The 25851-nt window shown below is 41.4% G+C and overlaps 1 protein-coding gene across 1 annotated transcript in view; it reads left to right on the top strand.

Annotated features, from left to right (window-relative positions):
* CAP2 (cyclase associated actin cytoskeleton regulatory protein 2) overlaps window positions 1–25851 on the top strand; it is a 136673-nt gene that overhangs the window by 94974 nt on the left and 15848 nt on the right. Inside the window, exons 7-8 of the mRNA XM_061398781.1 lie at window positions 4103–4208; window positions 25447–25636. Of these exons, the coding sequence (XP_061254765.1) occupies window positions 4103–4208; window positions 25447–25636 (296 nt within the window). The remainder of the gene's footprint in view (window positions 1–4102; window positions 4209–25446; window positions 25637–25851) is intronic.

Raw genomic sequence — 25851 nt, 5'->3', positions numbered from 1 at the left:
ATGGCAGAAAGTGAAGAGGAACTAAAAAGCCTCTTGATGAAAGTAAAAGAGGAGAGTGAAAAAGTTGGCTTAAAGCTCAACATTCAGAAAACGAAGATCATGGCATCTGGTCCCATCACTTCATGGGAAATAGATGGAGAAACACTGGAAACAGTGGCTGACTTTATTTTTGGGGGCTCCGAAATCACTGCAGATGGTGATTGCAGCCATGAAATTAAAAGACGCTTACTCCTTGGAAGGAAAGTTATGACCAACCTAGATAGCATATTGAAAAGCAGAGACATTACTTTGCCGACAAAGGTCCGTCTAGTCAAGGCTATGGTTTTTCCAGTGGTCATGTATGGATGTGAGAGTTGGACTGTGAAGAAAACTGAGTGCTGAAGAATTGATGCTTTTGAACTGTGGTGTTGGAGAAGACTCTTGAGAGTCCCTTGGACTGCAAGGAGATCCAACCAGTCCATTCTGAAGGAGATCAGCCCTGGGATTTCTTTGGAAGGACTGATGCTGAAGCTGAAACTCCAGTACTTTGGCCACCTCATGCAAAGAGTTGACTCATTGGAAAAGACTCTGATGCTGGGAGGGATTGGGGCAGGAGGAAAAGGGGACGACAGAGGATGAGATGGCTGGATGGCATCACTGACTCGATGGACGTGAGTCTGAGTGAACTCCGGGAGTTGGTGATGGACAGGGAGGCCTGGCGAGCTGCGATTCATGGTGTTGCAAAGAGTCGGACACGGCTGAGCGACTGAACTGAACTAAACTGAACTGATAGATGAGGCTTGAAAACACTATGTTGCGTGAAAGAAGTCAGACACAAAAGACCACATACTGTATTCCATTTATATAAAATTCCAGAATTGGCAAATCCATAAAGACAGAAAGTAGATTAACAGTTGTCGGATGGCATCGCTGACTCGCTGGATGTGAGTCTCAGTGAACTCCGGGAGTTGGTGATGGACAGGGAGGCCTGGCATGCTGCGATTCATGGGGTCGCAAAGAGTCGGACAAGACTGAGCGACTGATCTGATCTGATCTGATCTGAGGGTAGAGTAACTGCTAATGAGTATTGGGTTTCTTTGGGAGGTGATGAAAATGTTTTAAAACTGACTGTGGTAATGATTGCACAGTTTAAACTTAGCTATTGAATTGTATGGATGAATTGCCTAGGATATGAGTTATATCCCAGGAAAGCTATTATACTAAACAGAATAAGACAAAAAGCAACCACAGTACTCTCCTCCTCTCATAGAGTTTAGTTATTCTGTTAGCTCTTCTGGGAAGAGCAGCTCTAGAGACTTCTGACTTCTACACACCTTTTTTCCCTCCTGAGGTCTCTTCCACCCTAAGGAAGCTTCACTTAAGCTCTGATACTCAGTAACAGACTCCCTGCACGCATAGAACTGTGGTTGAGTGCCCAGTGATACAACTCCAAATGTTGCCACTTTGTGTTAGAGACTACAGAACTGTGCAGTATGAATGAGAACAGGCATCAGAAATGCAAGACAATCTGCCCACATAAAAATAGCAGTTCAGGAAAGAACAAGTTTAAGTTGCAGAAGTATGTCAGCATTAACATGAAAGACCTCTTTACCTAGTCCCTTCTTGGGATATGCAGACACACGCCTGTACCTGCCTATTCGGGACGCCTTGGCCACCTCCTGAGCCTCTGCCTTTTTGCACATCACCCTTGGAAGCCATTTTTGTTTTTATCTCCATTCATCAGCTCCTGTCCTCCAGTCCCTACTTTTGAGTGTGTCTTGGGGGCCATGGTGTGAGTGATTCTCCAGGTGTTGTACAGCCAAGAGAGTTAAAAGTTTGCACTTTTTTGTGCACACACAAAGAAAGTCTAGCATTTGTTCCTCTTGATCAGCTATTAGGTAGAAAATCTACTTCTGACAGCATCAAGGACAATGCATTTAAACTTAATGGACCACTCGAAGACTGTGTAGTGTGCTGGGGAAATGCATTCAGTCCTAAGTCACCACGGAGCTTCCAGGAGTGCCAACCTGAACAAAGCAGAATGCTCCACAGCCGCTTGCTCACACCCATTTATGTGCACACCCAAGTCAGCAGTGCCTGCACTTTGTGTGGGCTCAGTGAGGGCTGCAGGGTGTTGCAGACTCATTGATGAGGTATCACCAGTGTGGCAGGCTGACGGCTGCCTGCCTGACAGACAAGCCGTGGGTGGAGGAGAATAAAGGTGGGCTTCCTTGTGGTGTACACAGAAGGGCTGTGGGCAGTGGACTCGCATCTGTGCAGCCTTTTCAGCTGGCTTGACTGGCTGCTCAGCTCTTCTGTCAATAAATGAAAAGAGCAAGTTAATTATTTTGACTTTCCAGAGGTAAGACTTTTCTGAGTCATAATCTTTAAAAGTCACCCATCCCTCGCATAGCTTCTTCCAGGGGAAGTGGAACTGAGGCTGAGTTGTCAGCTCCTGAAGTATAGTGAAGTCCTCCTCAATTTGTTGTCTCTTAGACACGGGCTTCCCTGGTGGCACAGATGGTAAAGAATCCGCCTACAATGTGGGAGACCTGGGTTCGATCCCTGATTTGGGAAGATCCCCTGGAGAAGGGAAAGGCTACCCACTCCAGTATTCTTGCCTGGAGAATCCCCATGGACAGAGGAGTCTGGTGGGCTACAGTCCATGGGGTTGCAAAGAATTGGACACAACTAAGCACAGAGTCTGCCTTTGGGTTAAAAGGGACCATGTTGTTATTCCTTACTACACGTTTAGCTAGAACTTTCTTCAAGTTAAAATGATACTGTAATAGTTAAAAGAAAAATAATTTGCCTGTGCAGGTTTGGACTTCATGTGTTAAGCTTTTTAATAGAAGTATATTGAATGTGCAACCTGCTTTTTCTAGAATGCCTACAGACTGTATTGTGCATACATATGTACATATGCACATGTATGAAGTAAATGACCATATAATAGATAAACATGTGGATTTGGGGTTTTGACTGTAAAATTGAGAGGAAGTGACAATGAAATATTTCATAGATTTGATTAATGTAGTCAGTAAATCTAAAAATGTGGAACAAAATCACTCATGTTTTTCCTTTTTGAGGGGCAGATAGTTATGAGTTCATTTCCCCATTTTCCTTTTCTTAAATGGCATGACTTAATACTCTGGAGTTCTAAATATGCTCATGGTACTTAGAACTTTTCAAGGAAAGCAAAATATATCCAGAGACAAGTCGTTATTGACAAAGGCAAAATAATAGAGATTTCCTTCCAATATTGTCTTCAGATTAATGGCCCAGGTTTGTGATTAAATTTTTGGTAACAGATTTCATCATTTTCTCATTTACCACTACTTTATTCAAAGTAGAAAAAAATGTGTGGTTGGAAATTATCCAAAGGAAATGCAACTATTTTTGCCTGTTTATATTATAAGTTTAATGTTTCTAACAGTTCTCCCAATCCTATATGTTAATCTAGTTTTAAAAGGTAAGTATTTTATCACTTCTTGGTTGAGTAAAATAGGAATAAAAATACTGGCCGTGCCCTGCCTTGCTTTCATTGTCATTATGAGTATCAACTTAAGGTAATCTAAGTGATTGTCCCTTTACAACTGTTGAGTGTTACCTATTTGTAGGAAATCATTTTTCTTACTATAGCAACTTTCCTTATCAGTCCAGAATTCTCCAATTTGGTTACACTTTCAATCGAATAATTCCACAAATTATTCGAAAACAAGCCAAAGGACCTTTTTTCTTTTTAGTACCATTCTCCTGCCTGAGAACACATTGTTTTTCATTTTGCATCAGAAGCAGTACAGAAAGAAATGATCTCCCCTCCGTGTTCATCTCCCCGTGAGAGATGGCACGAGAATGAGCTGACTGGGTTCGGTGGATGCTCTCTCCGCGGGCCTCTCTGCTCCACACCAGACCTCAGGGCACTCGGCTCCTCTCAGGGCAGACCTGGACCATATCCTTCCGAGGTTCTTTTCAGACTCAGTTCACAGTTACTGGACTAGAAGACCGTTGCTCCAGAGTCATCTGGTACTTTAGTTATTAGATTGCCATGTGCCTTCCGGTGTTGTTAAATTTTTATTTTAGATCCTAACAGCCCTCTCTTCCACTCTCTTTTATGACAAAGTGATCTACGTCATGTGGATTGGGTGAAGTCATATCTGAACATTTGGAGCGAGCTTCAAGCATACATCAAGGAACACCACACCACAGGCCTTACTTGGAGCAAAACAGTAAGTACCCAGCCCTGTTCCCCCTGGCTAACAAAAGGTTATGAAGATACTCATTCTCAGTAGCCTGGTAATTTTAGAATTTACCTCAAGGAAAACATAAGATAAAATATACATATAGAAGCTACTTATAAAAAATGCCATTGGCGTAGGAAAGCCTGGGAACTGCCTGCATGACAGACAAAGAGAAATTGGTTGAGTTGTCAGTGGTAAGAACCTAGTGGAATGCTCTGCAGCCATCAAAATAACAGATACGGTGATTACAGGTGATGAGATGTACTAGTCAATGTTAAGTAATAGAGTACAAAAGTTAATGAGCTCTAAGATGACATGTTTATTAAGAAACTGTGTAAGTAAAATTGAAGGAAACAAGATTTTAAAATAGTTGTAATTTTAAGCAGATAGAATTATGAATATAATTTTTAATGTTTTAAATTTCCTTTTGGCATTTTAAAGTTTACTAAGTAGTATTTTTCAATACTTAGGCAATCCTAGTGATTTGAATGGTATCCTAGTCCTAGGATAAAACCCCAGCCTGAGTCTGTTCCAGCTTGAATTCCCACAGAAGAATCTGATTTGATATTTGCCCTCTTCACCTTGTTGCTCGTCTTCCGCTCTCACTGATCCAGGCTACCAAACTACCTGCAGAATTCTGAGCACGCGCAGTGCTTAGATTGAACCAAATCGCACTGTTGTTTTTCAAATTTTGCACGTCTCATATTTAACCTTATTTGCAATGTCCTGAATATCTATTGTATAACCATTAGTGGTTCAGTGGTAGAATTCTCACCTGCCATGGGGGAGGCCTGGTTCGATTCCCAGCCAACGCAAGAGCACACAAGTTTTAGATCTTCCCAGGTGGCACCAGTGGTAAAGAACCTGCCTGCTGATGCAGGAGACATAAGAGACATGGGTTCAATCCCTGGATTGGGAAGGTCCCCTGGAGGAGGGCACAGCAACCCACTCCAGTATTCTTGCCTGGAGAATCCCGTAGACAGAGGAGCCCTACTGGACATAGAGTCGCAAAGAGTTGAACACAACTGTATCAACTTAGCATGAACATATATCATGCTCTATGACCTAAGTTCCCTGGGGAACTCTTTTCTCTAAGACTGAGTTCCAGCGTCACCTCTTTAAGAAACTTCATTGATCTCCTTTGGCACCCTATCTGGGTTGGTGATCTTCCTCTCTGCTTCTTTCACATCTTGAATATACCTCAGGCATAGTCTGTAGCATATAGAATTATAAAAATTTATGTTTTTAGATCTCTCCCACTGGATTGGAAACATCTGTGTCCAGGTCCTCACATAGTGCCTGGCATGGAGTAGGTACTCAGTAAATTGTTTGAACTATATTGTGACTTAGGAGACTCTTAAGATCTTCCCTGCTCTTTAAAATCTCTGCACTTGTTATGAAAAGGCTTCCTGTGGGAACTTCCTTCCATTTGAAATGAATGTTAGGGGCTTGCATGGTGGTCCAGTGGGTAAGACTCTGCACTCCTGATGAAAGGGGCCCCGGTTCGACCCCTGGTCAGGGAATCAGATCCCGCATGCTACAACTAAGACCTGGTGCAAATTAAAAATAATAAATATATAATGTGTTTTATTTTTGAAAAAGAAATAAAAAGACAGCTTTCAGTTGTCACAGTGGATGGTCTAACCAGAATAAATGTTGAAAAGATGAAGTGGCGCATTTGTGAATTCAGTTTAGAGGTGGAATGCTGACTGTCCCCACAGTCATAACCAGCAACTAACCCTCGTGCTGAATGTTGATGTCAGTAGCACAGGATTAATACCAAGACAGAATTTGTGATTTTTCAAGGGAGTGTGAACTCCTGTATTTGTTCCCCAACCCTTGACCTCTAATGACTGATGCTTCTTTTTACATTCTACTTGGCCTGTTTTCTCCATAAGAAATGCAAGATATTGCATACTGGTTATTTTTCTTCTGCCCACGATATTATGATTTCTGTGAAGAGAGTTCAAAAACATTTGAAGGGTTTTAATATGGATGAGTATATGTGGTAGGTAGGTCTTTGTGTAGATTAATTAAAATTATTTTTCATAATTTCCAATGAAATGCTATTTGGCTATAGATCAGTTTGTCATAAAAGGGAATTGTCACATGTTTGCCATGGAGATAGGACATCATGAGAGAACAGAAAACTAAATATCAAGACTCCTTGGATGTCTTATTATTTCATAGTTAGATAAATGGGAAAGGAATGAGGATCCATTTGTGGAAAATAATTGTGTCAACAAATGCTGGCCTATTAATTCTCTAATAGTGCTCATGGAAAATGAATGGAAAATTCCTTTTTAAACGGTTTGCATACCTCTAATGCAATGTAAAAAACTGAGCAATTGTGCTTTGAATATAAAAGAGAAGGAACGACTATTACAGAAAAATAAATGTGGTTGTTTTCCTTTGTTCCAGAGTAAATACTTATCTTTTCATTATGTTCTTTAGAAATACATACTTTGTAACAATGAGCCTTAAACTTGTAAAGGCAACCCATAGTAAGAAATACCTTTTAGACACACACACCCCCCTCCTCACAATACTACAAGTTTCACAAAATACTTTGTCTTACCACGTGGAATGCATTCAGATATTTTCTTTTGTGTTTTGCTTTCTTTTTTAAATAAAATCTTGGCTGAGACCCACAAATTGACATCATGATCGATTTGAAAAACATGCTATAAAACAAAATGTTATATCTATATAAGTATAAATATTTATTTTGTTGTTGTTCAGTCATTCAGTCATGTCCAACTCTTTGCAACCCCATGGACTGCAGAATGCCAGGCTTCCCTGTCCCACACTGTGTCCTGGAGTTTGCTCAGATTCATTGTCCATTGACTTGGTGATGCCATCCAACTACCTTCTCATCCTGCCTTCAGTCTTTCCCAGCATCAGGGCTTTTCCAATGAGTTGGCTCTTTGTATCTGGTGGCCAAAGTATTGGAGTTTCAGCTTCAACATCAGTCCTTCCAATGAACACCCAGGACTGATCTCCTTTAGGATTGACTGGTTTGATCTCCTTGCAGTCCAAGGGGCTTTCAAGAGTCTTCTCTAGTACCACAGTTCAAAAGCATCAATTTTTTGGCACTTAGCCTTCTTTATGGTCTAGCTCTCACATCTAAATGTTTATTTGTTATAAAATATAATCCGTAGAGCATACATTAGGAGACATGGATTGCCATAATAATAGTGACAGCTGTTATTTATTGAGCATAAGTTATGATATGGGCAAATTCAATTTAAAATGGTGACTGTTATAAAGCAGAGCAGCTGCTTCACTTCTTTCATGGAAACATTGTATGATAAAGTTTTGACCAGATACTAAAAGTGAGGAAAAAATATATAAGAGAATGTTGGCTCAACAATCACATCATATGTGCAAAATCGTTCAACAAGTCTTAAGAACTCAGCAGTGGCCACAGGACTGGAAAAGGTCAATTTTCATTCCAATCCCAAAGAAAGGCAATGCCAAAGAATGCTCAAACTACTGCACAATTGCGCTCATCTCACATGCTAGTAAAGTAACGCTCAAAATTCTCCAAGCCAGGCTTCAGCAATATGTGAACCGTGAACTTCAAGATGTTCAAGCTGGTTTTAGAAAAGGCAGAGGAACCAGATCAAATTGCCAACATCCTCTGGATCATAGAAAAAGCAAGAGAGTTCCAGAAAAACATCTATTTCTGCTTTATTGACTATGGCAATGCCTTTGACTGTGTGGATCACAATAAACTGTGGAAAATTCTTCACGAGGTGGGAATACCAGACCACCTGATCTGCCTCTTGAGAAATTTGTATGCAGATCAGGAAGCAACAGTTAGAACTGGACATGGAACAAGAGACTGGTTCCAAATAGGAAAAGGAGTTCGTCAACGCTGTATATTGTCACCCTGTTTATTTAACTTATATGCAGAGTACATCATGAGAAACGCTGGACTGGAAGAAACACAAGCTGGAATCAAGATTGCTGGGAGAAATATCAATAACCTCAGATATGCAGATGACACCACCCTTATGGCAGAAAGTGAAGAGGAACTAAAAAGCCTCTTGATGAAAGTGAAAGAGGAGAGTGAAAAAGTTGGCTTAAAGCTCAACATTCAGAAAACGAAGATCATGGCATCTAGTCCCATCACTTCATGGGAAATAGATGGGGAAAGAGTGGAAACAGTGGCTGACTTTATTTTTCTGGGCTCCAAAATCACTGCAGATGGTGATTGCAGCCATGAAATTAAAAGACGCTTACTCCTTGGAAGGAAAGTTATGACCAACCTAGACAGCATATTCAAAAGCAGAGGCATTACTTTGCCAACAAAGGTTCGTCTAGTCAAGGCTATGGTTTTTCCTGTGGTCATGTATGGATGTGAGAGTTGGACTGTGAAGAAGGCTGAGTGCCGAAGAATTGATGCTTTTGAACTGTGGTGTTGGAGAAGACTCTTGAGAGTCCCTTGGACTGCAAGGAGATCCAACCAGTCTATTCTGAAGGAGATCAGCCCTGGGATTTCTTTGGAAGGACTGATGCTGAAGCTGAAACTCCAGTACTTTGGCCACCTCATGTGAAGAGTTGACTCATTTGAAAAGACCCTGATGCTGGGAAAGATTGAGAGCAGGAGGAGAAGGGGACAACAGAGGATGAGATGGTTGGATGGCATCACCGACTCGATGGACAATGGTTTGGGTGAACTCCAGGAGTTGGTGATGGACAGGGAGGCCTGGCGTTCTGCGGTTCATGGGGTGGCAAAGAGTCAGACATGACTGAGCGACTGAACTGAACTGAACTGAAAAGTTGAGGTTAAAAAACTATTACAAAGTATATTATAAAAATTGTCGTTTTTAATTTTAAATCTAAATTATTAAAAACCACATAAAAGATTCTAAAACATAATCCCTAGCATAGATCAAACTAATTTCTTCTCATTTACTATGGCTTGGTGACTTACCAGAGAAGTAAATCATAAACAATTATAGCCAGTATCACAACATTCTTTTTATAATTTTTTGTCTTTTTCGGTTATCTGTTTTAAACGTACCAATGTGTATGTGTCAATACCAAACTCCCAGTCTGCCTCTTTCCCTCCACCCTTCCTCCCTGGTCACCAGCCACGAGTTCATTCTCTGAGTATCACAGCATTCTTGCAAAGAAGAAGGAAAAGGCTATTAGAATTATCTGATAAAATGGTCTTTGGGAGGAAAAAAATGAGTAAAAATAATTTCATTTATTTGCCCAGTGATCGCAACTCTGCAAAAAGTATGTATTTCTAAAACAATAAGGATCAGAGAGAATGCAGAAAGGTGGGATGTTGGCCTTCACTGACACTACAATATTCAGAAGCTTTAAGGAATCCATTCCATCTCAATGGGCAAAGTCGAAAGGCTTATGGTTGTGAACATCTCAAGTATTTTGAGGAACCGCCCGTTTCTTCTGTTTTCAGATTGGCCCTTGAGATTTGAGCTCTGTGGGGTTTGAGTGACCAACAACATGCTGCTCTGGGCTGAGTTTCCAAGCACGCATTACTCTGAGAAATCTTTCCCTTGAGTTAACAGTTGGAACTGAACGTACTGCTCCCACCATCCAGCCTTTGCGTTCAGACTGCAGCTGTGCCAGGCAACTGTTGCTCCCTTCCGTTGTCCCACGAACTATAAATCTTTGAGGCCAGCGCTCTTTCGGGACGGTGATTGGAGAGAAGGTCCATGTGTGTGCGCACAAGTGTGTTGGCATCGGGATGGGTGTGTTTGAAGGGAAGACGCAGCTGTTTAGTAATGTGTCTGGAATTTCTTGTTACATTTACTGTGGTAAATGGAATCTTCTCGTTCTGTAAGCATTTCTTCACATGACCATGGACTGTAAAGACTCTACACCAGAAATGACTTGCGGTTTTCCATTAGTTTAATTATTGGGAACTCTTTCTCCATATTCATTTGGTCTCCTCAGCACTGGGTTTCAAATGCACTTTGTTGAATAAATTGATCTTTTGGCAGGAACCCCTTAGAGACACTGGTATATATTATCCCTTGCAGTTGGTCAGATTTGTAATATTGGTTGGCAGTTCTGCAAACCAGATAGCTTAAGCTAAAAGAAGGGAGACCTAATCTTTACACTTATAATGACTGAAATAACTGATTCTTTCCATGAATTGTCCAGATCAGCATTCCAACTTTTATTCTGTTCTCTGTAGATCTAGCCAGGTCATGAAAGGAATTCTATGAATAGGATACAGCATGGTTGTTTTCTTAACTTTGTGGTGTGAAATTTGTTGACATATTTTTGTCCTTTTATGTGTCTTTCCAAATTAGTTTTGAGAACAGCTAGGGTATAATTATTTATAGAATAGAATAAAACTACACGTAGATGAATGTGTATGAAGCCTTGTGTTGTGGTGATTTAATTCGTTCTGTTAATAATGTGGATTTTTAAAACCTATCCTCAGGGACATCCACTGGGAGTCCAGTGGTTAAGACTTTACCTTCCATTGCAGGTGGGTTCAATCCCTAGTCAGGGAGCTATGATCTCATGTGCCTCATGGCCAAAAAAACCAAGACATAAAACAGTAGCAATATTGTAGCAAATTCAATGAAGACTTTAGAAATGGTCCCCATTGGAAAAAATCTAAATAAAAAAGAAAGAAATAGTAAAGTCTATCCAGTACACCAGATGTCAACCATCCTAACCTCCCCTGAACCTCCAGTGAATGAAATCACCGGCAGTGGTCACAATTAGACAAGGTGGGGCTTGATTTTTCAGGGTACTTTGTGATCACTTCTTATCCTCCAGGCAGATATTTCTTTTCAGCCTATTTCTCAATGTAAAGGCCAGATGTCCATTAACAGAGCAAAAGTTTAACAGTTAGCTGGTGATCAAATTAAAACACAGCCAGAGGATAGCCTGACTCATAAATAATGTAGAGTCTGTAGCACATCATTAAATATGTATGTCTCGTAAATTTTCAAGTCTTCTGGCCTCTCTGGTTTCTCCTTGATTTTTACAAGCAAAAATTCCCTCAATCTTTTATATCAAAATTTTCATTTAGAACTTGTACCAAATCTGTACCTTAGGTTTAATAATCAAAGTAAATAGGTGATACCTCAGCCAGTGTGTTGTTTGTCTGGACCACAAGCTCATTGATTTCCTCTATGGGTCTATGGAGAGTGGCTCTCTCCAGTCTCCCTGACTACCACGGTGGTAATTACTCCTGGGTTTTTAGCTCATCTGGGGGTCTTTGGGTGTCCAGTTCCTTTCATTCTCCTGTGGAAGAGATCTAGACTGCTCAGAAGGAGTTAGGTGTGCTCTTAACTGAAAGTTAGAGAACATTTCATGCAAGGGGAACATCTCATGCAAAGATAGGCACAATAAGGACAGAAGCAGTATGGACCTAACAGAAGATATTAAGAAGAGATGGCAAGAATACACAGAAGAACTATACAAAAAAGATCTTAATGACCCAGATAACCACAATGGTGTGATCACTCACCTACAGCCAGACATCCTGGAGCGTGAAGTGAAGTGGGCCTTAGGAAGCATCACTGTGACCACAACTAGTGGAGGTGATGGAATTCCAGCTGAGCTATTTCAAATCCTAAAAGATGGTGCTGTGAAAGTGCTACACTCAATATGCCAGCAAATTTGGAAAACTCAGCAGTGGCCACAGGGCAAAAGGTCAGTTTTCACTTCAATCCCAAAGAAAGGCAATGCCAAAGAATGTTCAAACTACCACACAATTACACTCATCTCATGCACTTGCAAAGTAGTGCTCAAAATTCTCCAAGCCAGGCTTCAACAGTATGTGAACTGAGAACTTCCAGATGTTCAAGCTGGATTTAGAAAAGGCAGAGGAACTAGAGATCAAATTGGATCTATGGAGATCTATCCAGTGGATCATAGAAAAAGCAAGAGAATTCCAGAAATACATCTATTTCTGCTTCATTGACTATGCCAAAACCTTTGATTGTGTGGGTCACAACAGACTGTGGAAAATTCTTCAAGAGATGGGAATACCAGACCACCTGACCTGCCTCATGAGAAATATGTATGCAGGTCAAGAAGCAACAGTTAGAACTGGACATGGAACAACAGACTAGTTCCAAATTGGGAAAGGAGTACGTCAAGGCTATATATTGTCATCCTGCTTATTTAACTTATATACAGAGTACATCATGAAAAATGCTAGGCTGGATAAAGCACAAGCTGGAATCAAGATTGCTGGGAGAAATATCAATAATGTCAGATATGCAGATGACACCATCCTTATGGCAGAAAGCAAAGAGGAACTGAAGAGCTTCTTGATGAAAGTGAAAGAGGAGAGTGAAAATGTTGGTTTAAAACTCAACATTCAGAAAACTAAGATCATGGCACCTGGTCCCATCACTTCATGGCAAATAGAATGAAAACAGTGAAAGACTATATTTTCTTGGGCTCCAAAATCACTGCAGATGGTGACCGCAGCCATGAAATTAAAAGACACTTGCTCCTTGAAAGAAAAACTGTGACCAGCCTAGACAGCGTATTAAAAAGCAGAGACATTACTTTGCCGACAAAGGTCTGTCTAGTCAAAGCTATGGTTTTTCCAGTAGTCAAGTATGGATATGAGAGTTGGACGATAAAGAAAGCTGAGCACCGAAGAATTGATGCTTTTGAACTGTGGTGTTGGAGAAGACTCTTGAGAGTCCCTTGGACTGCAAGTAGATCAAGCCAGTCTATCCTAAAGGAAATCAGTCCTGAATATTCATTGGAGGACTGATGCTGAAGCTGAAGCTCCAATACTTTGGCCACCTGATTCGAAGAACTGACTCACTAGAAAAGATCCGGATTCTGGGAAAGATTGAAGGCAGGAGGAGAAGGGGACAACAGAGGATGAGATGGTTGGATGGCATCACTGATTCAATGGACATGAGTTTGAGCAAGCTCCAGGAGTTGGTGATGGATCAGAAAACCTCGTGTGCTACAGTCCGTGGGGTTGCAAGGAGTCAGACACAACTGAGCAGCTGAACTGAACTGACTAACAAAGGAACTCGAAATGCATTGAGAATGAAGTTAGGTTGTAAAGGGCTCTGAGTTCAGCTTGAAAGAGCCTGCAGAAATTATGGGACTTGCCTGGGTCATGGCAACCAACTCCAGGATTCTTGCCTGGAGAACCCATACTCCCTGCTTTGGAAGGTGAAGGCTTCACCTCTAGATCACCAACTGTGTGTGTGTGCTAAGTCGCTTCAGTCATATCCAGCTCTTTGTGACCCTATGGACTGTAGAGTCAGAGAAGCCCACCAGCCTTCTCTGTCCATGGGGATTCTCCAGGCAAGAATACTGGAGTGGGTTTCCATGCTCTCCTCCAGGGGATCTCCCCAACCCAGGGATTGAACCCGAGTCTCCCACATCTCCTGCATTAGCTGGCAGATTCTTTACCACTAGCGCCACCTGGAAAGCCCGTGTTGACATAAACCTTGTTAATTAGACTTCTTGGTGGGTAGGCAGGGCAACAGAGGGCTACATTTGATTTGTGTCTTGTGTTTTGTTTGTTGGGGGGAGGGGGGGCGGGGTTGTTGTGGTTGTTGTTCTGTTGTGTTTTCATTGAAGTGTAGTTGACTTATAATATTATATTAGTTTCAGGTATACTGATTTGGGTCCTGAAGGATGAGTAGGAGTTCCCTAATTGACAGTAACGGAAAGGGCAGTTATTAGCAGAGAATGCAGCACATGCCCATAGGACATGAACTAAGTACTTTGAGAGCAAGAAAAATATTCACCTGAGTTTTCACCATGTTGCATTTGAGACACAGGTGAGATGTCCATCTCGATGGGGAGGTGAAGCAGGCAGGTAAAATGCAGGTCTGAAATTCGGTGAAAGGGGAGACTTAGAGATGATAATTAAATATTTCCAAGAGAAGACAGGAAAAAAGAGAATATGATGAAGGATAAAACCCTGTGGTACACTGTTACTTAGAGAATGGAATAAATCAATCAAAGAAACAGAGAAAGAGGAGGAGAGCTAAGAGTCCAGGGTCTAAAGCTCTAAGAACAATAGGCTGGCCTATCAACTGTGACAGCTGGGGGAGGGTAAGGATGGAAAAAAGACTTTGTGTAATGATATCTTCATTATTTATAGACCAGGTGTCTGATTTGAAGGATTATTGCTTATAGCTTCAATCTCTGCCTTTTGAAATTTGGGCATTATTCGTGGATTTTATTTTTACCTTCATTGTATCTTTAGTAGAATAAGTGTAAGTCAGAAATGAAATATCTACAATTTCATAAACAGCAGTTTAGAGTTAGCTGTACTATGAAGCTGTATGCAAGCTTTTTATATTTAGGACTGTTTTTATTATCTCATAAATACCTTTGAGTTTTGTTAGTCAATCAGAATGCATAAATATTTTTAGAGTATTTAAATCTTTATCTCCCTAAATCAACCCAGTAGTGACTTTTGAAACTGCCTAATTTAATAATGAAGATTATTTTATTAACTAGGACTTTTTCATAACCAAGAATTCAAACTCTCTAAACCCTGGGGCCAGCAAGTTAATAAATGTTCTCAATTTATTGAAATCATCACCTCGGGAATATTTTAATTAAGATGTGTGCATTTCAGATTCTTTAAGATGTTAATGTTGAAGGCAGTGGTGTAATTGAGGGTGTCCTATTGAGGACTCTGTCCTCCAGCCCTTCATAGTCAGGAGGTTGTGGCTTAAAGGTGCAGGCAGAAGTGCTTCGTGGAGCAGAGCTAGGAGGTATCTGGATAGGAGGAGACTTTGAGTGAACTTGGCTTTCAGTCCCAGCCTAGAGCAAGCTATTATACAATACCCCCACTCACTGCCCTCCAAGTTTTCATTCACCCCTGAGGTGCCACACCTCTGGGTCCAACCTCTTAGCCTTCACTCCCAGGGGAATGCCTCTACTTCCTAATAATTGCTGCCAGGGCTGAATGGCTTTATCCACCTCCTTCTCCCTCCCCACCTCCAAGGAGAAAGACAATGGCAGATGAAGTTTTTGGCCCATCCTTTTTGGGATACTAAGTGGTAGCAATTTTTCCTTCTTTACAAGTGAATTTTATCTTTTCAAATGACCAAAAGCTATTGAGACCCTCTTTAGAGAGGGGTTAATTCAGGTAATACTCTTTGGTCAAAAGGAGCAGAATACAAAGGCCTACGTGATTATTTGGTGCGTGTGTGTGTTTCTGCAAACAGTCTGAAAGCAGTCCTCAAATAAAGTTTTGAGTACTGGTAGTTTCATCCAACAAGTGTGTCGCCTCAGAAGCTAGTGCTTTGAAAGACTTAGTGCTTAAATGGATCTGTACGTTCTTGGGTGATTAGTAACAATTCAGTTGCATTTGTTCATTGTAATGACAAAGCTCATGTACCCTCCTCCTGGAATCCCCTTCCTCTTGCTTCCCTCTGTCAAATCTGACCCAACTATCTTTCAGGGTCTATTTCGAATGATCTTCCCTCCAAGAAGCCTCTCTGACCTCCCCCCGCTTATCACTTTGCCCTTCCTGGCTGGAACAGAACTTCTTTAGTACTTAAGATCTGTACTTCTTCTATGATGTTCGGCACTTTCTACCTTATAAAGCAGTTACTTGTTCACTTTAGTAAATATTTATGAAGTACCTACCGTGTTTCAGGCACCCGGCGCATTACTGGTGACATTAAGATGAATAATGAGTGGTTTTTCAGAGCTCCGGCTCAAGAGGTGACCAAACCTGAACTCACAGACAAATAATTTCACTTTTAATGTGAAGTATTATAATAAGGGTGTTCCTACCAGATCCTTGCAATAGGGAAACAGAAAACTTCCTCTTAGAAGAGTTCCAGAAAGCCCACAAAAAGAAGAGAACTTTGAGTTGAGCCTTGAAGATTTTGTAAGAATTTTCCAGATAGTAAATTGGGTGAGAACCTTCCAAACAAAGGCACAGGCTGAGCAGAGACGCGAAGGCTAAGAGCCAGGTTCCTGTTGTGGGGGAGCACAGATGTATCTTCTCTCTCCTCTGAGAGAGCTCTTTGAAAGCATCGTCCTTCTCCACTCTGCCTGAGATCTGCAGCAATGACTAGTACAGGGCCTTCAGTTCAGTTCAGTTCAGTCGCTCAGTCGTGTCCAACTCTTTGCGACCCCATGAACTGCAGCACGCCAGGCCTCCCTGTCCATCACCAACTCCAGGAGTCCACCCAAACCCATGTCCATCAAGTCAGTGATGCCATCCAACCATCTCATCCTCTGTTATCCCCTTCTCCTCCTGCCCTCAATCTTTCCCAGCATCAGGGTCTTTTCAAATGAGTCAGCTCTTTGCATCAGGTGGCCAAAGTATTGGAGTTTCAGCTTCAACATCAGTCCTTCCAATGAACACCCAGGACTGATCTCCTTTAAGATGGACTGGTTGGATCTCCTTGCAGTCCAAGGGACTCTCAAGAGTCTTCTCCAACACCACAGTTCAAAAGTATCAATTCTTCGGCGCTCAGCTTTCTTTATAGTCCAACTCTCACATCTATACAGGGTTAAACACAGACAATATCCAAAAGCTTTTGCTAAATTGAACACAGTAATTGGTAATCATATTTCTTCACAGTGAAATTTCCAGAGGGTTATTCCACTAACTACATATTGTATTCATTGTTTAAGAGCCATGTAAATACTATTCCTTTATTTCTTTTATCAAGCGATGGCAATGGAAATCGACAGTGCCTTTTCTTATCAATCAGTTCAGCCACTCAGTGGTATTCGACTCTTTGCAACCCTAAAAGAACTGCAGCATGCCAGGCTTCCCTGTCCATCACCAGTTCCCAGAGCTTGCTCACATTCATGTTCATCGAATTGGTGACGCCATCCAACCATTTCATCCTCCGTCATCCCCTTCTCCTCCTGCCTTCAGTCTTTCCCAGCATCAGGGTTTTTCCAAGGAGTCGATTCATGCCTTTTCTTATAGGAAGCGGCAAATGCCTTCCCTGCACCTGTCCCCATCCCTTGCCATCCCCAGTTGGTATAAACTCAGGAAATGCAAGCTAATATTAGGTTAACCAAAAAGCTTTTCTTATGAAGAGATGGAAGAAAGGTACAGATTGTCTTTTAAAGGTAAAATAAGCCCTTCATAGAATATAACCTAGAGCTTAGCCCAGACTTATGGTCCAGGTTGCATCCTTGATTTAAGCAGAGCTAATCACAGATGCTTTCCCAGACCTTTCCCATGAAATTTAGAACTGAAATTAAGACAAAAGTTACTTTATCTTAGTGTGCCTCAGCTGTAAACCTCAGAAGATGTTGATGCTTCTATTTACTTTTCCTAAGTAAATAATGTAAATAATACAGCGTGTGCATTCTCAGCCATGTCTGACTCTTTGCGACCCCATGGACTGTAGCCCACCAGGCTCCTTCTGTCCTTGGAATCTTCCAGGCAAGAGTACTGGGTTGCCATTCCTTCTCCAGGGCATCTTCCCAAACGAGGGATTGAAGCCGAGTATCTTGAGTCTTCTGCATTGGGAGGCAGATTATTTATCATTGCAGTACCTGGGAAGCAAATAATGCAGAGTCAAATGTCAGTCATGTCTCGTGACCAAAAAAACCAAAGCATGAAACAAACAGAAGCAGTACTGTAACAAATTCAGTAAAGACTTTGGAAATAGTCCATACTGAAAAAACATCTTTAGAAAAAGATGGTTTACAAATAATACAGAGCCAAACATAAATCATCTTTTTTTAAAGATTTTTTTTTTTTTGATGTGGACCATTTTCAAAGTCTATGTTGAGTTTGTTACAATATTGCTTCTGTTTCATGTTTGGTGCTTTGGCCACAAGATATATGGGGCCTTAGTTCCCCGACCAGGGATAGAGCCTGCACCCTCTGCACTGAAGGTGAAGTCCTAACCACGGGACTGCCAGGGAAGTCCCTTAAGTCATCTCCATAACAGCTTTCATTTGGCCTCAGCTCCCACCCTAACTTCTGCCGTTTACCAAGTACAGATAACCTAAGAAATACAGTTATTTCTCTATGACTCTAAAATCCAGAAGCAAAACAAAACTTCACTGCAGTGATAGTTCAGACCTATGCTTTTCTGACGAATGAAGTCATTGTCCAGATAATTCACGCTCCATGTCACTCTTGGCCTTACAATTGCTGCCTATCTGTAGTGTGTGTCTTTGAGGGATATACTCTGCTATCTTTAACTCTGGAAATTTTTCCCATAGAAAATTTAATTTTATCTCTCCTTTTTTATGATAAATTGTATTTTCAAGCTGCCATGGCTGGCAGACAAGAAAAAAAGACAATCTGGAAATCCCAGATTTGGTCCACGGAGCAATAGCAAAAAAAAAAGGCCAAACTCATCATTAAAGCTACTTATGAAGACAATTTATGCAACTTGAGCAATTAGATTGTGTTCCAGGTATTCTGGAATCCGCTTTGAGAGTTTGGTCAGCTCTTGTCAGACTTCTCTGCTTTGGATATTGTAAAGCAGAAATCACCACCTATGTTTTTGAAGGGTCACATCCAGATCTATAAATTAGGAAATGATAAGCATAAAGATAAGCTTCCCTGGTGGCTCAGTTGGTAAAGAACCTGCCTGCAGCAGACCTGAGTTCAATCCCTGGGTTGGGAAGATCCCCTAGAGGAGGGTATGGCAACCCACTCCAGTATTCCTTCCTGGAGAATCCCCAGGGACAGAGGAGCCTGGCAGGCTACAGTCCATTGGATCACAAAGAGTCAGACACGACTGAGCAACTAAGCACACACAAGCTTAAAGACTCTAAGTTACTGGTTTGTAGACTGTGTAAGGTATTTGCAGGCTGTTTTCCAGTTTACAGCTATTTTTCCTTCTCTGAAGGGACTTTGTTTCTTGTTCTTTTTTCATCTGCTGCCATATTTCACATCTTTCCAGGTCATCAAAGTAACATACAGAGAGTCCAGGGAGGGTGGGAAGAATGGAGATGAGGAAACCATCAGAGATCATTGGCGAAACCATGAGATCTGGGTTCTCGTTATCTTTCCTCTTGTACGTGTCTTAAGTTAGGGAGGTTAGCTTCTCAAGAAAAGTGATCAAAATGTGCCCTACATTTCCTTCATAATTGTGGAAATATCTTTTCATTTTGATGGTCTGTAAGTACCCTTGGTATTTTTACGGAAACTTGAAATTCAAGTAGTGTTCTGTTACCATAGGTGAAATAGAAAATATTCCCTAAATTGACTTTAAAAATTATTAACAAATATATGCTTAAAATATTATGTAGCTCTTCATTGTAATATTTTTTTTGACAATTCTGTTTTCTTGGAAAAGCCCCCAGAAATTTTGTTTTCCTTGGCAGAAGTCTCAAAATTATAGGAAGTGATAAGAATAGGAGATTAGAGACTAAAATCACAAATTCACTTTGGTTTATACTCATGTTGCAGAGGATGATCATCCGTTAGTTTATGTGCAATCTTTTTTCTTGAATATGGTTGTCTGCCAATAAAAGTGTGATATAAATATGAATGTAAAATGTGTAAGTACTTATGGAAATTTAAAAATTTGGAAATGTATCAATTTCACCAAGTTCTTAATCAAAGTACGTCTTGCAGAAAATAGAAAGAAACTAGTTTTAACATCTAAACTATAAACAACCCTAAATCATGAATTCATGAAGTATTTTTTACTGCTATGAAAGCTAGTTTATGTATATGGAAAGTCAGTCTTTAGTTATGAAACTGTAGTTCTTTCTTTTAATCCCTCCCTCTTATTGTGATATGTGAGAGGCTTATCCTATTTATGTGCCATGTTACACAAGATCATCTGAGAATCTTTTTCTTTGGAAAAACTAATAGACAGCATTGGCCAAAAAGTTCCATTATAAAATCCTGTGAATTCCTGTAGTTTTAGCAGGTTAATGTAAGTCCATTTGTGACTGAAATGGCTTTATGATTTCTAAACACTTTTTTTAGTGTGATTGGACACAGGTACCTGGAGAGCGCTAACTGTAAGCCAGGTGATTAATGGACCAAGCTGGCTCTGAGATGGACAGCCAAAGAGAGAACCTGACCACGAAGCTGAAGACAGTCATCTGCGTGGGCATGAAGGGGCATTGAGGTGGTGGCCATAAGGAAAGGGTGTGAGGTGGGCAGGAAAACCCATAAACAGAGCCACTTCATGTCAGCTGTTCCGTTTTCTCGCTTTATCTATGATCTCCACAAATCCTTAAAGGCAGGTAGCTCAGAATATTACTGTCACTAAGCTGGTTTCATGGAAGAAACATCGTAACTAAAGCTCTGTTGTGTGGGCCAGAATCCACCTGTTCCAAGAGACTGTCACAGAATATTTTGATTTTCTTGGTCTCTAGCTTTTAAGAAGTCAGTGAAAACACAGACCAAGATGTGGGTCGCCAGGCCTGTTCATGAAGTTGGAGATCACTGTTACCTGTATATACATCTGTCCCTCAGGGGCTCTCCTTACAGGACCTCTGTGCTCTGTAGACCATTCGATGCTATGGCCCCAGCTTAAGCCACCCCAGCAATTCTCCGGCTCTCTTGACCCCACTGTCCTGAGAAGAGCCAGCCAGAGCCCACATTGGGCCGCCAGGGACTCCTGTTCACGTGAGTCACAACACATGAAACTCCATCTGCAACGACTTGTGCGCTCAGCATTCCCACTAGATCATGACTTTCTTAACAAACAAGACGTATGCCTGCTTCCTCATCATCCACCCAGTTCCTTTCAAGGTTGCTCTTGGCAAATGTTGAATGGACAAATGAGTCTATTCTAATTCACTTTCAATCTATTGAAGAGTTAGGTTCTATTTAGATCAGATCATTTGCTCTTGCTATGGTTGAATTTGAAAAATCTTAGACTTTAAAAAGTGAAAGTTGAACATTTCCCCAAAAGGGTAATTATTAAGTAGAATATCTTCAATGGAAAATTTTTCTTTGAAGCTGATTTCTTTTTTTTGTTTTGCTTAAATAGCTATATTTCACTTTTTGCTCAATTTTTGTCACAAAGACATAAAAACCTCCATATAAAAGCACCCTATTAGTCCTACTTTCAACAAACTCAACAAAATGGATAATTGGAGTCCCGTCCTCTCCAAATTAACTGGATAACTAAGACTATGGTGTGTGTTGTGGGGGATAGAAGTGGTCGTTTAATTACACCAGCAAAACAGTGTGGAGATTTCATTTAAGAACTAGAAGTAGTTTCCCTTTCAGAATAAAACCTAAATTCCGAAGTAATAAAGTAAGTAATTATTTCAAGTAATATTTAATGAAAATATTCTGATTAATTTTAGTATATAAATATATTACATGTAATATAATTATATGGAGAGTATACATAACCAAAACTTTACAAGCTTTCCACATGCCCACATACAATGGTTTCATTATTTCATAGTTATCATTCATATATTTAAAGTCAGAGGAAGCAGCTGTTCCCAAGACAGTTGAAATTAATTTAGAGAAAGGGATTTGCAGACGTTTTTAAAAGTCTTTGTGCCTCCCTTTCCTGACTCAAAAATAAATAATCAAGCATCTGCTCTCAAAATTAATCTTGATAGAGCTTTCAAAAGCAGCATTTTTAGGTTATGTGCTGTGTTCATACAACATAAGTTAACTTTTGTACCCTGAGTATAGCCATTTAAAATCATAAATTTCAGAGCAAGTACCCCATTACTGGCACCAGTGGGTTCTCAGGAAAAGTGGACGAGCAAGAGTCTAACTGCTAGAATGAGGGTACAGAGTCTGAACAAACCAGCGTCAAGAGTGACTTGCTGCTGAGATGCCAATACTGAAGACTTCTTTATCCCATGGGATAAGGCCCGGCTCCAGAGTTGGCTGTAGGAGCCGGGTCAGCTGCCGAGGCATTGGAGGGATGGAGCAAGTAGTGGAGATAAAAATTAAATTATTACACCACCACCCAGTACTTCATGGATTTTCAAGCCAGAGGCCCACGAGCAACACTATGTACATGTTAGTAGAGTTAGTTGCTCAATCGTGTCCGACTTTTTCCGACCCCACGGGCTATAGCTGCTAGGCTTCTTTGTCCATGGACTTCTCCAGGCAAGAATACTGGAGTGGTTAGCCATTCCTTTCTCCAGCGGATCCTCCGGACCCAGAGATTGAACCTAGGTCTCCAGCATTGCGGGCAGATTCTTTACCGTTTGAGCCATCAGGGAAGCCCACGTATATCATGGGTAACCCATGCCTCTGATTTTTTAATTGATTGACTACTTTTTTTTCACCTGAATATAGCAAAAAGGATTTCCCCTGAAGAAAATTTTAGGATCAAGCAGATATGTGCTTGAATTATATTGCTGCCATTTACTGGCCATTGAATATTTGGTCAGCCTTTCTAACTTCCTGCTTTATTTTCTGTTAGAGGGGGAATTTCAATCTTACTAATATTGTGATGACTAAGATTAATCTCAGCACAAAGCATAGAGTGTTTCTTCCCAAACTTGTCCACACGCTGGAATCACCCAGGGAGCTTCAGAAAGTACAGAGGCCCATGTTCCACCTCCCCAGAGTGTTCCTGCTTGGGAATTTCTAACAGATCCCCAGATGATTCTAAAGTTCAGATAAATTTGGGGACCCTTGGCATTGAGCCTGTCCTAAACTGAGCATTAAAGTGAGTGAAGTGAAGTCGCTCAGTCGTGTCCGACTCTTTGCAACCCCATGGACTGTAGCCTGCCAGACTCCTCCCTCCATGGAATTATCCAGGCAAGAGTACTGGAGTGGGTTGCCATTTCCTTCTCCAGGGGATCTTCCTGACCCAGGGATCGAACCCAGGTCTCCCGCATTCCAGGCAGACGCTTTAACCTCTGAGCCACCAGGGAAGCCCACTGAGCACTAAGTATCTGTTAAATGAGTGGGAACAACCAGTGCCTGGCAAGTGTGAGATTTTCCAGAATTCTTGGCTCCCTTCCCTTCCCTGACCATCTCCCCTGTCTTAAGGAAACACCTGAAGACGGTGTCAGGCTGTGACTCCAGTCGATGCAGCTGCCACTCATGCCAGGCAAAGGAGAGCACAGAGAGCTCTGGTCCCACGTGCCTGCAGGAGAAGAGCAGGTGGCAAAGATCAGTTCATTGTATGGCGCAGCCTAGGGCAAGCCTGCTAAGGGAATGCCTGATTTGCCTTCGAGGACACTGTGCGTGGAAAGCCCCTGAGTGCTGCTTGTCACGTCACCCTGGAAACTATAGAGCCTGGGCTACACCCTTATTGGAGCCAGAAACGAGCCAGAACATACAAAGGATAAACCAAAGGCAGGGTTTCAACTGGTCCTGAGTTCTCTTATTTTTTTGGCTTTTATAGTCAACATTTGTTGCAGTAAATCCTTTGTTTGGTGTTCCCGGGTCAGCCATCCGAATGTATCATAGTTCCAAGAAGTTGAATATGTGGCTTAATTGGTTTCAGTGTCCTTTAATGGCTCTTGGAGAGAGGCTGTGAATTCTGAGAGCGAGGGAACCATCTAAGTCGTTCTAAGATTTAGAAGCCCGTCTCCCCTTTCCACAAAACAGGAGATCTTTAAAGCTGCAGTGTTTCAGATGTGGGGGAGGGGCCTGGCCCTTCACTGACTGAGTTATGATATGCTTATGAGTAAGAATAATATGTTGTGGCTCTGAGTGTCTGGAACCGAGGACTGGAATAGTGTTAGATGTGCAAATCTTGTATTTTATGCTGTTTATGATTCCCAGCAAATTCTCACATTTCACGCCAGTAACAAAATAGGGAATGTTTAAGATACTGAAAAAAAATTGGTCTGTCTCATGAACTGTGCAGTTATTTTCTACTTGACCCAAGAATCCTAATGGAGTCAGACATTTATCAGGAGTTCTTCCTGATAAACAAACAAACAAAAAAATTACAAATTACAATTTCAAGAGATGAGAACTCCCAGCCTACTCAGTTTTAAAGATATTCATTCTCAATAAGAGAAGGACCTCGTATTTTCAGGATAATTCTCACTTAATAGGGATTATATAAGTACTTTGAAAAGAGTGTAGATTTTTCAACTGAAAAGTACCACAGGTAAAAAGTTCCTGATATTGACACTTTGTAATACTTCCATGTTTATGAAAATAAGTGTCTGCTGTCTTTGTTAATACTTAGCAGTAATGTTGATGTTTTACACATTGTGTTTGGTATTGAAAACATATTAATATAAGCCTCAATCGCATTTTCATCACTCTCAATTTTCAAAGTTTCTGATCTTTTAATTGAACTAACTTACCATTCTTTATCATAGGCATACAGCTTTTCTCCGGGTTTAAAAATAAAACGGTGTATAACACCAGGTTATAGTGTATGTGTGTTTCTATCCTACTAGTTTTAAACTCTGTGACAACTTTGTCTATGGGGTCCTCTCAAAACATTGAGACAAATCCCTCTATTTTCTATCAATCACCTTTTAGTGACATCTGAATTTGTTAGAACTTCATATTGAAAACAAAGATTGAACTTTGCATAGCAGAGAAGAGAGAAAGCATGAGCCTTGATCAGGCAAAAATACAGTTTTCTCTGGTTTACAAACAGTTAGCATTAGACGAACCAAATCATCAGAAGGATCCCGGGCCCTGATCACCTGCGTGTTTGACAGACATGCCGGTCACATGTGATCCTCACTTGGGGTTCAGTTTGAGGCTTACATACTTGAAAAACAAGTCCTGGAGAATGTTTCAGTATTTCTTTTCTTAGCTGCTCAGAAGGCTAACCACTGAAACTTTTTCACCTCCCTCCCTCTCATTGGATGGTTGCTATTCTGTGTCCCCAAAGAATCCTCTTATCAGTTGCGCCACTCTTTTCTTGTGATTATCAATTGGCCAAAGCCCAGTTTCATTCATATCCCGAGCTTTGGACATGAACCTATGGCTTTGTTTTCCTGATGCTGGGAAAGATTGAAGGCAGGAGGAGAGGATGAGATGGTTGGATGGCATCACCGACTGAATGGACGTGAGTTTGAGCAAGCTCCAGAAGTTGGTGATGGACAGGGAACCCTGGCATGCTGTAGGCCAAGGGGTCACAGAGTGGGACACGACCGAGCAACTGAACTGAGCTGGCAAGCTCCTGCACATGTAGTTTCTACGTCATGCTCTGTGTTCCCAAGACAAACCCCGACTCGGTCCCAGGTCTTTGGAAACAGATCCATGATGCACAGGTGTATTCCTAGGTGCCCTCTGTGAATCTCAAACCCCAATCTCTCACTGACAACAGGTTCTCAGTGATGCTGGCAGAATCTCAGTTCTCAGCAAGGGCATCATTTCAGTAACGTGCTTTCCATCTTCTCTCTCCCGCAGGGTCCGGTCGCATCAACTGCGTCAGCATTGTCTGTCCTCTCCCTTGGGCCTGGCCTTCCTCCACCCCCGCCTCCCCCGCCTCCTCCAGGGCCACCTCTGCTTTTTGAGAGTGAGGGCATAAAAGAACCGTCCTCTCCTTCACGCTCAGCTTTATTTGCACAACTTAACCAAGGGGAGGCAATTACAAAAGGTGAGAAAACCAGGCCTTGAGGCTGTCTCCCTCTGGCTCCAGGCACACAGATCCCCTGGAGCCCACGGTGATGGATACATCATTCCATTTCAGTCTCCAGTATACAGGGAACTATGAGATCATGGGCTCAGTGGGCTTCTGTGTGGATCAAAAAGAACTCAAGGGATTCTAGTTTCAAGTTGACCAATGCACTGTATCACTACTTCAGCCCCTGA

Source organism: Bos javanicus, chromosome 23 (assembly GCF_032452875.1).
Source record: "Bos javanicus breed banteng chromosome 23, ARS-OSU_banteng_1.0, whole genome shotgun sequence".
Taxonomy (NCBI): Eukaryota; Metazoa; Chordata; class Mammalia; order Artiodactyla; family Bovidae; genus Bos; species Bos javanicus.
Note: the sequence above shows the minus strand (reverse complement) of the source record. Positions and strands in the feature narration are given on the sequence as shown.